The sequence below is a fragment of the Amphiura filiformis genome, chromosome 19 (genome assembly GCF_039555335.1).
Source record: "Amphiura filiformis chromosome 19, Afil_fr2py, whole genome shotgun sequence".
Classification (NCBI taxonomy): domain Eukaryota; kingdom Metazoa; phylum Echinodermata; class Ophiuroidea; order Amphilepidida; family Amphiuridae; genus Amphiura; species Amphiura filiformis.
This window is the reverse complement of record NC_092646.1, coordinates 34011285-34029154: the sequence shown is the minus strand read 5'-3', so window position 1 is coordinate 34029154 and position 17870 is coordinate 34011285. Positions and strand designations below refer to the sequence as shown.

General features: G+C 36.0%; 1 protein-coding gene across 1 annotated transcript in view; it reads left to right on the top strand.

Moving 5' to 3' along the window:
• LOC140140521 (NACHT and WD repeat domain-containing protein 2-like) overlaps positions 1-17870 on the top strand; it is a 74900-nt gene that overhangs the window by 31822 nt on the left and 25208 nt on the right. Inside the window, 1 exon segment of the mRNA XM_072162279.1 lies at positions 194-436. Coding sequence (XP_072018380.1) covers positions 194-436 — 243 coding nt within the window.

The window sequence follows — 17870 nt, the reverse complement described above, 5'->3', positions numbered from 1 at the left end:
GGGGTTTTTTTGACAAAAAATGTTGTCACAAAATGTAAACATCAATCTCCTAATTTGCGTATAGCTGCCATTTCTCCAGGGAGTTTTTCCAACTCCAAGGGGTGCATGCGTCTTCTAGTATTTTATGATGTCTATGTATGCTTTATGTAAATTCTGCCAGAGATCATGTCTTTATTGCATATTTTCCTTATAGGCCATAAAACAATTCTCAGTCAACGACAGACGTACCAACTTCGACAGTTCCATCTTGGCGTATTCTCATGATGGCCGCCACATTATGGGAATTCTGCCCGTCGGAACATATATGTGGAAAGCGAACAAGAAGAGTGGGGCACCAGAAGGGAACAAACTCATGCTGAATTGTAGACAGGGACCGTGTGCAGTCTCCCCAAATCTTGATTATATTGCATCAATAGAAGGGGAGAACTATTGCAAGGTAAGGGAAAAGCAATAAATTGACTGATTGGTCAATCAATTGGTTGATCAGTCAATCAGTTGGTTGATTATTTTATTTTTATTTTATTAGATCTTATTTTTGCCTGGGGAACAAACTCAGTGGTCCACACTGATTTCCAGTCTGGCCCAGGGGTCAAACAAAACACATCAAAAATACAAATGAAATACATACAAAAGAATTACATACCATGGATTTAACAAAAAACATCATATATGTGACTGGACGCGGCGAATCAGCCGTAAAGTCGGCCCCGGTCAATTTTGTTTTATTTTGTGTTTAGAAAATATATACCATAAGCTTTAAAATGGTATATCATTTGACTTCAAACGATATCCAAAAGCGGGGTTATGATTTGTTGAACTCTGTTCCTTCGACAAAATTGTATTTTTTATCGGTTGTACGTGTGTCTCTTTTTCTACATTTCTGGTAATAAATATCCAACAGTCATAATTGGCGGTCATTTCAAATCATCCCCAAGTCAACGAGGCTTAGAAATATCCTCTCATTGTTCATTGTTGATTATACATACCTAGACAAAATACAATGCTTTGTTATCTACCACTTGAACAGGATTTAGCCAAAGCAAACAAAGACAAGAACTATTCTATAGAAATAGGTAGAAGCTTATTATCCTCTTCAGTAGTATTATTATTGATTGATTTAAACACAGCGCTAGATAAGATACTTGTCGCAACGAATTGATACACCTATGAATACGACCTTCACATACATTTTACACTTTAACTCAGAATACAATTTGCGAGTTTACGGCTGATTCGCCGCGATCCACTCACATATGAACATACCAAGGAAGCACATCTGTGCTGGTCGGCTGCAGTGCAGCAATGTCGGCAGGCTTCTAAGACAGCCCGCAGACAGAGTCCGCACTGCAGCCGACCATCATGCAACAACCTGAATAATTAAATTGCACATCGCTTTGAAACGGCCTAGTGTATGAGGTAATGGTACTTTAACCTGGGTTACTTTAACCTGGGATTGATCGGTCAATCAATTGATTGATCGGTAAATTAATTGATTGATTGATCAGTCATTCAATTGATTGATTGGTCAATCAATTGATCGATTTAGAGGTCAATGGATTGATTGAGTGCTCAATCAATCATGACAGTGTACTATAGAAGTTATCCGTGTTCTATAAGCTGCATATCCTATCAACGACTGCTATACCTTGTTTATGACTTTCAAATGAAGTAGCTGCATGTGCAGCCATGGCTGTTTTAAATTAGCCCGCCAATGTCATGCTAGACTATGCCATAGTCGAATTTTATTTAAAATATGTTATTATTAGTCATGATGAACCCATTTCGTTGAACTCAAAATTATACTGATGTTTATTAAAATTAAAGTATTCAATAGTAAAGTGGTCATAAAAAATTAAGAATATCAGATGATTAGTGACAATAAAAGTAATTGAATGCAACATTATCTTGCATAATTATAATGGCTCACTTTAATACTGAACAATTCTGATTTTGGAATCTACCAGTTTATTGATAGCGAACCACGAAAATCCGACTATGGACTTTGAATTTTAAGCAGAACTTTGCCCTGGGACTTTGCTCTCTAAAAACACACTGTCAAGCATACTTGTTTATCAGTCCATTAACCACAAGTACTAAGCATGGTATAGTACAAGACGCGCTAGATGTTTGATGAGAGATTAACTTTCGCGTCAACACAAAAGCGCCGCAAATACCACAGATAGTTGTGTATGGTGTAGTTAATGGTAATGGTGCTGGCCCGGAAGATTTAAACCATAGCGAGATATGGGCCACCAATCACAAGGCAGATCCATTTAAAGATGCATTACATCATGGCCAATTTTAGTTAGGCCAGAACTTGGCCTAACTCTCCATAGAGTCCTGTGTTAAAAATCTTAACCGCAAGGCAAAGTCAGTAGTCCACTTGGGAAGCTAACAAACAGAGGGAGTGCGGTGACTGAAAAAATCAGATACAGATGTGAAAATCTATCAGTTGCATACAAATCAATATAAGTCAGAGTTTTATGCTTAAATGTAACAGCCAGAGTATGCAAAATGGGCAAGTGGACTACGGAAAAGTCTAATGTCATGCAGGTAACTCTGAGGTCATGCATTGATTTGGTTTGAATGAGGAATACTACGGGAACCAGTGCCTTTTGTTAGAAGTCACTCATGAGTAAAGTGGATAACCTCTATAGTCGGATAATGGTAGTAAGGGCTTGATTTCACGCTGAAATGCATGATTGGATGATGCATTGTACGAGTCACATAGTTGGTTATTTGGACTAACTATAGTTCGACCATAGTAACTTGGGCGCTAATTATGCAAATGGAAAGATAGTTCGACTATAGTCTGACCACGGTCTGCTTGCGGTCGCACGCTACCCGTACCATGGTCCAACCATCTTTACTTGGTAAAAACATGCACGCCTGACTGGGGTCTTTCATATAAGGCATTTACTTGCCACACCACAAGTATGTGGGTAGAAAAACAAGCCTCAACTTTACCAAAGAGCTCCCCCAGGATAAAAAGGAACTCAATCAAAATTTAACTTTAAATAACATGGGTAGAAAAAAGGAGCTCATTAACTGGAAAAGTGCCTGTGTGATATAAAGGGATACTTTCTTGAACTAACAACCTTTTTACTTCCAACTGTAGCAATCAAATTATTCAAATTGTGTGTGACAAAAAAAACCATCCTTTTGGTGTGACAGACAAAAACCAAATGATGCCAAATACTAAACAAAGAAAAAGAGCAAGCCAATGTTTAAGGGGGTACTACACCCATGCCCAATTTTGTGCCTATTTTTGCATTTTTCTCAAAATATTATAGTGCATTGGGAACAAGTAAGATATGTATATTATAGGGGCAAGGACTACAACTACTGCACTGGACATTTTATTTCAGCACAGACAACTTTGTGGAGTTACAGTCAAAAATGAGGGGAAACCAATATTTGATCAATAAATCAATAACTACTTGCTTTGAATTTTCAGTGCAGTGGTTGTAGTCCTTGCCCCTATAATATACATATCTTACTTGTCATCAATGTGCTATAATTTTTTGAGAAAAATGCAAAAATAGGCACAAAATTGGTCAGGGGTGTAGTACCCCTTAAGCTAGAAAGCTGACAGAAATGCAGTATCTAAGCAACCACAAACAAATTCCTTCAAAACATAGTCCCCAAGGGCACGAAACTGAAACCCAAGGAGCATTATGAACGACAAGGAACTTTGCAAGGAAGATTAGGCATAAAAAGCTGGCTGCTCTTAAGGATCCTTGACTTGCATGCATGGCTAGCCAAAGACCCATGCCCAACCTAGTCCCATTATCCTCAGAAATTGTTGGAGTGATAAAAAGATTAATACATTCACTTTTTCAAACATTACTCAGACGATGGTCACGTTCTGTATTAACCATTTCCCAACTCTCCAGTATAATATAGAATCTATCATAATTTTGTATAATCAGTTTATAATATCATTTAGAATAGAACATTCATCTTTATTTACTTATTCATTATTCGGACGATGGTAATGTTCTGTATTAACCATTTCTCAACTCTCCAATATAATATAGAATCTATCGTAATTTTGTATAATCAGTTTATAATATCACTTAGAATTGAACATTTTTCTTTATTTTTTATTCATTCATGTGCCCACCAAGAACTAATATAATAAGTAAGGAACAAACCTGCAAGTGATTCAGTTTGTGTTCAATATACTCCCACAGTCTATTCATTTGCTTGAATGATAACATAATTATTGCAATTTTGTAGTACCATGATTGTGTAATATAATATTATGCTCGAAAAGTTTCAATAATTGTGTTTAGACCAGGGTTGTCACGATTTAAATCAATTGATTTAAATTATGATTTGACCATTCAGACAAATGTGGCTGTTCCCCAAAAAAGAATACCAAGATGTGAAAACAAATATAAAACAAGAACAGGTTTACCATTTTCCTCATGTCTTAACAACAACAACAACAACAAACCAATTCTAAAAACTGCTTTTTAGACTACTCTTTTTACTAGCGCTCCACCTTCCTGAGCCAAGCTGCAGCTTATTGCAGCCACAATGCTTTAAATGTTGCCACTGAATGAGGGATTCCCCAACCAAGCTGTCGAAAGCTGTACACTGGCAGTGCTAGTTGTTCTCCTCCCAAGTTTTTGATTCAGGGCTGAATCCACCCCATAAATATTCATATGAATGTGGGTTTCAGATTATGGTTTCCAGATCTCCATGTTTCAGACTCATTGTTGAAACCTCTCAATAAGTAATTTTTAAAACTTGGGATTTTCGCTCTACTATTTTATGTTGAAACAGAATTTTTTTCTTTTGCAAACTGAGATTCTTTCTTCAGATTCAGTGCTTCAAGAAATGCATCACGGTATGACTTACTGAAAATCACATACAAGTAAGGATTAATCATTGAGTTTAAAAGTATTGTACCTACTGTTGATATGAAATGAAGAAAACCTTGGTGAGGGAAAAATCCTTTGCTTCCAAGCTGACTCAAGTGATCTGAGATTGATGAGAGTCGTCTTGGGGTCTGACATACAAAGAATACAATACCAAATATGATCAGAAGTCGAGCGACTTGATTACGAACTTCCATAACTTCACTCTTTTGTTGCTCACCTAAGGAGGTGGCTACAGATCGGTTGCTTAAAGCTCGAATAATAGCAGCATACATTACAAAGTTCATGATAAGAAGAATGAAATAAGTTGTTGCAACAAAAACAATACTGTAAATTCTGAGAGAAACAGAGTTGCTGATTACGTCACAATTCCAGCGTTTATCTGGTAGCCCTTCATAGTGTTCCACATTCGGCCAGATTATACACTCAAAACGAACTTCACCATGTTCTGGGATTTCGGCTGCTGTTAGGAATAAAGCGATGACCCAACTAACTAGGATAACTTGTCTTGTACGAGATTTACTAGAGAGGGTCCACTGAGATAGGGGTAGACATATCGCATAGAAGCGCTCTAAAGTAACAAATGTTATCAACATAAGAGATGCATAGTATGGGAAGAAACCCAAACAATTTGATAGTACACAACCGTGAAAGGTAGCAAACGGCACTCCACTTTGCAAGGTATCAGTAACCAATGTGTAGACCATTAAAGATGCAAAATAGAAAAGAAATATCAGGTCTGCAATTGAAACGCTGCAAAGATATGTATTGGTAACAGTTTGCATACGTTGGATCCGATACACAGTCAGAAAGAATAATCCATGGCCTAACAGCCCTGCAAGTAATACAATCACTAGTATGATAAATAAGGAATTCTTCTTCATAGCAGAATATACAAATAGTGAAGCGGTTGCATCATTTGTAATATTAATAATGTTTTCTGCAGTACACTCAACATCCTCCATGTTTGATGTATTCACTGTGAATCAGACTGTGTCTCCAATACCTCTGTCTATAACACCAAGCCTATTGCGGAACAGGTAAGCAGTCAACGGCTTCAGTTTCTTGAGCGCATAAACGGTAATGAACCTGTTAAGTTAGGAAATCACTACTCTCTCTGTCTGTCTATCTAGAAATGGTAATTTGTGTCTTATTTTCCATTAATGAATCAAAAGTGGGTCTTAGCCGATTTTACACTCCAATGTGCAGTTCCAAATTGACCCATTACATTAGAAATGCATCAGAAAAAACTGCTGTATATATGGCACTGTTGCACTGAACTGAAGACCATGCATCTGTTGTAAAATATTACTGCATAAGAAGAAGTACATGAATATGACTTATTACACTTATAGCGCCAACAGTGTGTGGCAAAGCTGTGGTGATTGAATTTGAGAAAACCATATGAGCACTGCGTGTCAGTCCAGTGTTACAAATATCAAAAGCACTTGATGTTATGTGACAAAAGCAACTGTCCCTACACTCAATTTTAAAAAAAATACATCATTAATATTTTTCGATTAAAAAAACAATTGTCCTGTTTTGCCATATGAAACATAGTTAAATCCAAATCCTTTAGTTGTTCATTAAAGGTCAATTTTTAATAGTTTTACAATTTGAGGGAAAATGTGACGGAAAACATGCAATTTTGCATGTTTTCTTACAATTTCAGAATCATTAAAGTCAAAGACTTGACTTCAAAGTCTAAGCATTCAACATTATGAGTATAGGAGAAGAGTTTCCTCATGATTTTAGTATTTTATGTTAATTTTGATAATTGGGATTTGAAAGAGATAAGAATATATTTCAAAAATTAGAATAAACTGAAATTAGTCTTTGAACAAGTCTTTGGGCTTGATTGTCAGAGCATAACAGTTTTTGGCCTGTATTTCCAAAAATTGCCAAATATTAAATTTTGATGTTTCTTGCCAGTTAATGCTAATAACCAAAGGAATACGATTTAGCTATGTTTCATTGGCAGAACAGGATAATATTTTTCTGAAAACCAGAGTAGTACGTAGCACAGGCTGACTTGAGTGGGAGACACATTATTGCGCTGTATCATTTACAAATTACACAGCCCATCTATACAAATTTAATAACTTAAATTTATGAGCACCTAGGTGTTGGCATGCAGTAATAACTAAAGCAGGTGTGTTAATGAAATAAAAGCTTTTTGTGCTATATACAATAGCACTTTAATTTTCTTCTTGCTATATATAAAATGAGTGAAGGACATGCAAATTTGCCCTTTCTCTTTGTCCACTTCTCAATGTTTGTTTTTTGATGAAACAGATTTTTTTTTCTTTTGCAAACTGAGATTCTTTCTTCAGATTCAGTGCTTCAAGAAATGCCTCACGGTATGACTTACTGAAAATTGTATTTTTGTCTGTCAGACCCCTAGACAACTGTCATCAATCTCAGATCACTAGAGTCAGCTTGGAAGCAAAAAAAATTTCACTGATCAAGGTTTTCTTCATTTCATATTAACAATGAATTTCAAAAGGTACAATAAATTTCAAAAATATTATCTTGCAGAGTACTTTTGATCTTAGGTTTTGTTATTTTCCAAAGTGGGAACTGATTATCGCTATCAGTAGATCTTTGGTGGATCTGATCAGATTCAAAGTCTTGAATTTTGTCACAACGACAACACTAAAAGTTTTGATTTTGCAAGGTATGTTAGTTTACTAAAAGTACATTACAATCATGTAAAAATCAGAATTTTGAAAAAGATTTAGGGCTTCCTCCTCAGCAAATGTTAATATATGGCTTTAAATGCTGTATCATACACGTAGTGCTCTTTTTTACATAACTTTGGAGTACGTAACTTATTCCCAGTGCCATAACACAAATGTGTGGTCGTACATTTTACAACTTGTTAATTTTTGTGTTGCTTAAATCACAATTTTTGCAATTTCAAATAGGAGACAAGTTAAAGTCTTTGAAGTCATTAGTGCTCTTGTGCAGTGTGGTCTTTGTAAAAATCCTTTTGGAGGTTCTAAGTATTTTACATGTTCAGCATATCAGGGTCAGGAGCATGATGGGCAGAAAACAGTAAAAACAAATACTTCTTTGCGTTGAACCACCAGACTCTCATGTCTCAGAACCGCTGGACTGGTCACGTAGCAATAAAATGTAGCAAAGTTGCAAAAAGTAAGTTCCAGTATTAGATTTTATTTCCAAAACTCATACTTAATTCTATTTCGGACGATGATCGTGGTCCAATGTTCTGTATTACCTTTTCCCAACACTCCAGTATAACATGCAACCACATATTAATTTGCTATAATCAGTTTATAATATCACTTAGAATAAAACCTGTTTCTTTATTTTCTTATTCATTTATGTGCCCACCAAGAACTAATATAATAAGTAAGGAACAAACTTGCAAGTGATTCAGTTTGTATTCAATATACTCCCACAGTCTATTCATTTGCTTGCGACGTAACATAATTATTGCAATTCTGCAGTTCCATGATTGTGTTGTAATATAATATTATGCTTGAAAGTTTTCATAATTGTCTTTAGACAAGTTCTTTTAATCTACAAGCATGACACTGATCATTTAATGAAGGTGAATATTTATGAATGCTTGGTGTTTAATTTGTGGTTTCAATGGTTGACAACATTGATGTAATTTGGTAAGACCTTGGCATTTTCTTCTCTGTTTAGAACTACCATCCCCCAAGATTTTGTATCTGTAATAAAAAAAAAATGCACATATTTAAGGCCAAATGACCTAAGCTAATCGTAGATCCACCCCCCTTTTTTTTTAGTCAGTCTTTGCATAGACTCAGGAGCTGGGTCAATCTATTAGCGGAAATCTGTCCAGGCATCTAGCAAGTATGAACGTGCATGACCACACTATTATAACATTAATATGGTCAACTAATTTAGGAATGCAGAAATCTGGGAAATGGGTCAACTTTTGATAGATCATAACCAAGCTTCAAAGTCAAGATCAAAGCATTAACAACTCGGTGCAACTCTGTACCTTATGTGACCCCCATACCTTATTGTATGACTAAAAAACTTTTCCCCTTTTTCTGGTTTCATTTTTGGGCAGGAAAAATCTGAATGCAATAGCAGTCCTACTTTAAGAGATATACCAATTATCAAAATTAACATAAAATATTAAAATTATGAGCAAACTCTTCGCCTACATGTATACCTCACAATTTTGAGTACTTTGAATTATGTGACTCCAAAATTGTAAGAAAACATGCACAATTGCATGTTTTTGTCACATTTTCCCTGAAATTGCAAAAATATTAAAAATACTTATTGCCAGTTACAACTAAAGGATCATGATTCAGGTGTTTCTTTTGGCGAAACAATTGTTAATTTATCCAAAATTAGTATATATGATGTGTTGCTTTTGTCAGATAACATCAAGTGCATTTGATATTTATAACACTGGACTGACAACCCATGTTAAAATGATTATCTCAAATTCAATATCCACAACTTTGCCACAAACTGTTGGCGTGCAATAAGTCATGCATGTTCATGTGTGGATCTTCATATGCGGCAAGAATGCGTGGTCTTCAGTTCAGTACAACAGTTTTTGCTGGTGCATTTGTATGCTGCATTGTAAAATCATTGATTCATTAATGGAAATACTACACAAACTACCACTTCTACATAGACCAAGAGAGTATTAATTTCATAGCAATTGCTTTAAGTCAGGAACTTCAGGAGGAATAGTCATTAGAGTCAAGCGGTAGCATGACCAGCAAGTTTTTAAAAAAACGACTGATAAAGAAGAATAAACAGATGCACCCGGGACTATATTTACGAAACAAAACGCTATTGTTCTATGATATTTTTTACTGGGTACAAAATATATCTAAAACCATGCTAAATCTTATTTACTGTCCAAAGTGTAATATTTTAATAACTCATTAATTCAAAAAGTTACACCAATCTTACAGTCAATCCGATTGTTTGATAATAAACAATCATTCTTGCTTCATTTTACGCGGTATTTTATAGCCAAATTTAGTGGCAAATCATAGCTAATCATACTGATATCCAGAATCTTTCGACACTGCTACAGCCATACATGGCTGTCACTGTCGCACTACTTTTGAGATTCACTTCCAAATATACCCTAGCATTTTCCTGGATACCCTACATACAAATTCTGGATCTCATTAAGCCAAAAAATCAAGTTTTCACAATTCTTTTATTCTTTCCGGACCACAGCATACATTCATATTAATAAATACTCCACTTTTACACGTCGTTATATCGAGGCGTCCCGTGCATGAAGCAGTTAAGGCCATGGACTTCTAATCCATTTATGAGTTTTTGCTCAAGTTGAAACTTCCCACCACTTTTTTTTCAATGTTTTATTAACCAATTTATTGTCATAAATCAAGAATAACACCATTTTGAACACCGATTGCTATGGTGATATTTTTTTTTCATCAAACAAACAATTTATCAGTGGCTCTGTTCACAGCTCAGACTGAAATTATATTTGGAATAAATGTTATAAATTGTCACAAATTAAAATCACAAACCGCGAAAGATAACCAACAACTGCCGCTAAATATTGATATCCAACTAGATTTCCCCACAGGGCTATAAAGAACCACAACTCGCGAAATTTGGATATCCAACTAGATTGCCCCGCAGGGCTACAAAGAATCACACACCACGAAATATGGATATATCCAACAAGCTTAAATTATAAATTAGCTCCCGATAGAGGGCAGGGCTTGATAAGGAAATTCAAATCACAAACCGCGAAAGATCGCCGACAACCGCCTTTTAATAGGGATATCAACTAGATTGCCCGTAGAACTACAAAGAACCACAAACGCGAAATTTGGATATCCAACCAGAGTGCCCGTGAGGCCTATCGATTATAAAGAACCACAAACCGCGAAATATGGATATCCAACAAATTAAGACCACAAACCGCGAGAGATCGCCAACAACTGCCGCTCAATATTGATATCCAACTAGATTGCCCCGCAGGGCTATAAAGAACCACAAACCGCGAAATTTGGATATCCAACAAGCTTAAACTACAAATTAGCTCCCGATAGAGGGCAGGGCTTGGTGAAAACAACAAACCACGAAAGATCGCCGACAACCGCCGCTTAATAGGAATATTCAACTAGATTGCCCTGCAGGGCTATAAAGAACCACAAACCGCGAAATTTGGATATCCAACCAGATTGCCCGTAGGCCTATCGATTATAAAGAACCACAAATCGCGAAATATGGATATCCAACAAATTAAGACCACAAACTGCCAAAGATCGCCAACTGCCGCTCAATATTGATATCCAACTAGATTGCCCCGCAGGGATACAAAGAACCACAAACCGCGAAATTTGGATATGCAACTATTGCCCCACAGGGCTTCAAAGAACAAAAAAAAAAAAAAAATGGATATCCAACAAGCTTAAACTATAAATTAGCTCCCAATAGAGGGCAGGGCTTGATGAGGTAAATTAAAACCACAAACCACAAAAGATCGCCGATAACCGCCGCTTAATAGCGATATCCAACTAGATTGCCCCGCAGGGCTACAAAGAACCACAAACCGCGAAATTTGGATATCCAACTAGATTGCCCGCAGAGCCTATCGATTATAACGAACCACAAGCCGTGAAATGCGGGCAATGGGATATCCAACAAATTAAGACCACAAACCGCATGAAAAGATCAACAACAACTGCCGCTCAATATTGATATCCAACTAGATTGCCCCGCAGGGATACAAAGAACCACAAACCGCGAAATTTGGATATCCAACAAGCTTAAACTATAAATTAACTCCCGATAGAGGGCAGGGCTTGGTGAAAACAACAAACCACGAAAGATCGCCGACAACCGCCGCTTAATAGGAATATCCAACTAGGTTGCCCCGAAGGTCTATACAAAGAACCACAAACCGCGAAATTCGGATAGCCAAGTAAATTGCCCCGCCAGGGCTACAAAAACCACTAACATTAAAACACGATTATCTTGCCTAGTCGTGGCATTTAGACGCTTCCGTAGTATAGGCTTAAATATATGCGCATTAACCAGTTCCGACTTGAAGTAGGCCTAAATCGGACTTACTCTCTGTGTCTATCTGGCATTGTCTACATTGGGTGTGTGTTGTTCATATTTACATTTTCTTTACATATTTACGTTGCCTTGAATAATTAAAGTGTATTAAAATGTATCTTAACATTACAGTCAGCGTGTGACGAGCAAGTTTTAAAATAAGCGACTGATAAAGTTTTGTTAATTTATCTTTTATTGTCATGAATCAAGAATAGCAATCTCAAACATCTATTTTTCGTTATATTATTCGTTTTATGGAGCACTTCGTAACCTGGTGACTTTCCAAGCTTGGAGCTGATTGGCTACATTCATAAAAAGAAAAGAAATCTACCAAAAAACGTTGACAACGTAAAGAAATCAGCAAGTTTAAAAAAACCCACCTCGGCTCACTTTTTGAAACTTGGTCCCATTTTGAACACCAACAGCAAATCAGTGTTTTTATTTTATTTCAACAGAATACAGCGTTTCCAACAAGATTACAAGCCTACTTGTTATTTGTTTAATTCAATCATGAATCATGATTATTATAAAACAAAACACAATAGTATATTGGTTTACCATGCAAGAACAAGATAATAATTAACCTTTTAGGTCGTTTCAGAAAGCTTACAAATTAATATCGCATTTGCACATTAAAGATACATAACACTTTTGGAAATGTTTTAAATTTATATAAATATGATAAAGTTGAAATCAGTACCTTTTACAAATGGGACCAAGTTTCAAAAAAGTGAGCCGAGGTGGGTTTTTTAAACTTGCTGATTTCTTTACGTTGTCAACGTTTTTTGGTAGATCTAATTTACAAGATGCCAAAGCAAGTTATATAGACTGCACCTGCCATCTACAATTAAGACTCAAGTAAATATTTCTTCTATGGAGCTAATTATTAACATGATCATCATTTATACTCTTTGTACTTTCATTTTTTATCTAAAAAACCAAGAAAATCATTATAATCAGTTGGCTGCGGAGCAGGCAAGTACAAGTGTCTTCCCAATTTAGTGATCTTGAGCCAGAGATTAGATCTGGTTGGAACATGCATTCACTAACCCAAGAAATGATGTACGCTGCCGACCTGGACTCGTTTTCCAATGTTGTGGTGTATAAAGAGCATACAATTTAACAGTTTCGTCATCTGGCATTCAGAGTTTTGCTCAAGAAACTTAAGCTGTTGACTTCTTACATTTCTCAAGGGGCTTAGTGTTATAGACAAGAGGTATTGGTGACCCAGTACAGTAAATATTTGAAGCATGGAGGATGTTGAGTGTACTGCAGAAAACACAATTAATATTACAGATGATGCAACTGCTTCACTATTGGTATATTCTCCTATGATGAAAATATCCATATTTATCGTAATCGTGATTGTATTACTTGCAGGGCTGTTAGGCCATGGATTATTCTTTCTGACTGTTTATCGGATCCAACATATGCGAACTGTTACCAATACATATCTTTGCAGCGTTTCAATTGCAGATCTGATATTTATCTTCTATTTTGTATTTATAATTGTCTTTGCAGTGTTTAATGATACCTTGAAAAGAGGAGCGCCGATTGCTACCTCTCACGGTTGTATACTATCAAGTTTCTTGGCTTTCTATCCATACTATGTGTCTGTCATCTTAATAACACTTGTTACTTTAGAGCGCTTCTATGCGATATGTCTACCCTCTCCCAGTGGACCCTCTCTAGTAAATCTCGTACAAGACAAGTTATCCTAGTTAGTTGGGTCGTCGCTTTTTTCCTAACAGCAGCTATGATCCCACAAGCGGGTGAAATTCGTTTTGAGTGTATAATCTGGCCGAATGAGGAACAATATGAAGGGCTACCATATAAACGCTGGTATTGTGATGTAATTAGCAACTCTGTTTCTCTCAGAATTTACAGTATTGTTGTTGTTGCAACAATTTATTTGATTCTTCTAATCGTGAACTTTGTCATGTATGCTGCTATCATTCGAGCATTAAGCAACCGATCTGTAGCCTCATCCTTAGGTGAGCAACGAAAGAGTGAAGTTACAGAAATTCGTAATCAAGTTGCTCGACTTCTGATCATATTTGGTATTGTATTCTTTGTCTGTCAGACCCCTAGACGACTGTCAGCAATCTCAGATCACTTGAGTCAGCTTGGAAGCAAAGGATTTTGGCCTGACCAAGGTTTCTTTCATTTCATATTAACACTAATTTTAGTTCTTTTAAATGCAGTGATTAATCCTTACTTGTATGTGATTTTCAGTAAGTCATACCGTGATGCATTTCTTGAAGCACTGAATCTGAAGAAAGAATCTCAGTTTACAAAAGAAAACAATTCTGCTTCACCAAAAAATAATATCTGTGTGAATCCCAAGCTTTAGGAATTAACTTGATTTATGAATTTCTTATGAGAAGTCGAAACATTGAGTCTGAAACATGGAGATCCAAAAACCATAATCTGTCTGAAGCCTTAAATCAAAAACTAGGAGGAAAACAATGTGCATTGACAACATTTCACTAAGGGCCCATACCTAAATACCAGTGTACAGCTTTCCACAGCTTGGTTGGGGAACCTAGCTCATTCAATGGGAACATTTAAAGCATTGTGGCTGCAATAAGCTGCAGCTTAGATAGGGAAGGCTGAGCTCTTGTAAATAGGTACGGGTCTTTAAGAAACAGAGTAGTCTGAAAGTAGTTTCTGGAATGAAGTTTTTTATATGAATTGACAGTTAAAGTAAGAAAATTATATGCGTATAAATCTCAGTATGTGAACAGTGGTGTTTAATATGTTTGCAGAGAAATTGAACATGTCAATTTACATTTAAAAGTGTGGTTTAGAAAATCCAATAAGTCTAGGCTTATTTCCCTGTGAAAAAATATAGACCATCTAAATATTTGCTCTCAAGATTACAAAAGAATGATATAAATGATATTCGAGTGATATAAACAACATTATTCATGTGCTTATCGCATGCTGGAAGATTGATAGAAAACTGTATGAATTCCAATATAGGCTATTTGACTTTTATTCAAGTTATTTATTACTCAACAAAAAATGAGGAGAAAGAGAAGAGAGAATTTTGGTTTCTGAATAAAAGAGAAACACAAACTTATAATTTGAAACGAGGGAATGTTCGAATTCTGTACTAACCTTTTCCCAACACTCCAATATAATATGGAATCATAATTTGCTATAATAAGTTTATAATATCGCTTAGAATAGAACCTTTTTCTTTATTTACCGTACTTATTCAGTCATGTGTCTACTAAGAACTAATATAATAAGTACGGAACAAACCTGCAAGTGATTCAGTTTGTATTCAATATACTCCCACAGTCTATTCATTTGCTTGCTTGGTAACATAATTATTGCAATTTTGCAATACCATGATTGTGTTGTAATATAATGTTATGCTCGAATGTTTGTATTTAGACAAGTTGCTTTTAGCGCCAAGCATGACACTGATCATTTCAATTGAATGAATTGGGCTATTCCATTTAAAATCCACACTACCCCTGTGGAAGATTTTGGAAATATCTTCCACAGGGGGAGTATGAATTTCAAATGGAATGAGCACTTTAGCAGCTCTATTTGAAACTCACTCTCCCTCAGGGGAAGATTCAGGTTGAATCTTTCTCAGAGGGTGTATGCAATTCAAAATGGAGCTGCCTAATGTGCTCATTCCATTTGAAATCATACTCCCCCTGTAGAAGATATTTCCAAAATCTTCCACAGGGGGAGTGTGGATTTTAAATGGAATAGCCCATTTGTAATGTCATTACCTGTTGGCGCTATAAGTGCAATATGTCATGTTCATGTGTGCCTCATCTTATGCAGTAATTTTTTACAACAGATGCATGGTATTCAGTTCAGTGCAGCAGCGCCATATATACAGCAGTTTCTGCTGATGCATTTGTATGCTGCATTGTTTCAATTGGGAACTGCACATTGGAGTGTAAAATCGGCTAAGAACTACTTTTGATTCATTAATGGAAAATAAGACACAAACTACCACTTCTACAAAGACCGACGGAGAGAGTAGTGATTTCCTAATTTAACAGGTTCGTCATCTGGCATGCCGTGTATGTGCCCAAGAAACTGAAGCTGTTGACCGCTTACCTGTTCCGCAAGAGTCTTGGTGTTATAGACAGAGGCATTGGTGACACAGTCTGATTCACAGTAAATACATCAAACATGGAGCATGTTGACTGTACTGCAGAAAACACTATTAATATTACAGATGATGCAACCGCTTCACTATTTGTATATTCTCCTATGATGAAGATATTCTTATCTATCATAATGGTGATTGTATTACTTGCAGGGCTGTTAGGCCATGGATTATTCTTTCTGACTGTTTATCGGATCCAACATATGCAAACTGTTACCAATACGTATCTTTGCAGTGTTTCGATTGCAGACCTTATATTTATCATCTATTTTGCATCTCTATTTTTCTATGTATTGTTGACTGATACCTTGAAAGGAGGAGCGCCGGTTGCTACCTCTCATGGTTGCATACTAACAAATTTCTTGGCTTTCTTCCCATACTATGCATCTCTTATCTTGATAACACTTGTTACTTTAGAGCGCTTCTATGCAATATGCCTACCCCTCTCCCAGTGGACCCTCTCTAGTAAATCTCGTACAAGACAAGTTATCCTAGTTAGTTGGGTCGTCGCTTTTTTCCTAACAGCAGCTATGATCCCACAAGCGGGTGAAATTCGTTTTGAGTGTATAATCTGGCCGAATGAGGAACAATATGAAGGACTCCCAGATAAACGCTGGAATTGTGATGTAATTAACAACTCTGTTTCTCTCAGAATTTACTGTATTGTTGTTGTTGCAACTATTTATTTGATTCTTCTAATTGCAAACTTTGTCATGTATGCTGCTATTATTCGAGCATTAAGCAGCCGATTTGTAACCACCTCCTCAGGTGAGCAACAAAAGAGTGAAGTTATGGAAGTTCGTAATCAAGTCGCTCGACTTCTGATCATATTTGGTATTGTATTCTTTGTCTGTCAGACCCCTAGACGACTGTCAGAAATCTCAAATCAATTGGGCCAGCTTGGAAGCAAAAGATTTTTGCCTGACGAAGGTTTCCTTGATTTCATATCAAGTACAGTGTTAGTACTTTTAAACTCTGTGATTAATCCATACTTGTATGTGATTTTCAGTAAGTCATACCGTAATGCATTTCTTGAAGCACTGAATCTGAAGAAACAAGAATCTCATTTTGCAAAAGAAACCAATTCTAAACAGTAGAGCATATCCAGAGTTTTAGAAATTATAATAATTTTTATTGAGAGGTGCTTGAAACATTGAATCTGAAATCAGCATTCATATGAATGTTTATGGGGTGGGTTGGGGCGTAAGTCCCGAATCAAAAACTTGGAGGAGAACAACTTAAGTTTTGCATTATCAATATTTCATCGAAGAGTAGTGTAAAAAGTAGTTTGTTTGACAATTAAAAAATGATGTGCATGCCTAATTTATAAATATACATTGTTTGCTGTTTTAAATAAGACAAGAGGAAAATGGCAATCCAATTTTACATTCTACAGAAGATTTTATTTCATTTCTTATCATTACACCATCTTTCAATTTTCAAATTCATTACTACTTAACAGTACTTATATAGTTTTCATATATTGTTATTAAGATGTCTAGTCATCGTATAGATAATGTAATGAAGTGCTCTGTTTTAGGTCATCAAATTCATTACTACTTAACAGTACTTATATAGTTTTCATATATTGTTATTAAGATGTCTAGTCATCGTATAGATAATGTAATGAAGTGCTCTGTTTTAGGTCATCTGAAAGAAAGTTGTGTGTGTGTGGTCAGTCATGTGTCAACAATTATGTAGGCTTTTGGTTAAAATTTGGTCTCATAGGAACAGTTCAAATCCTATTGCAACCTTGATTATGT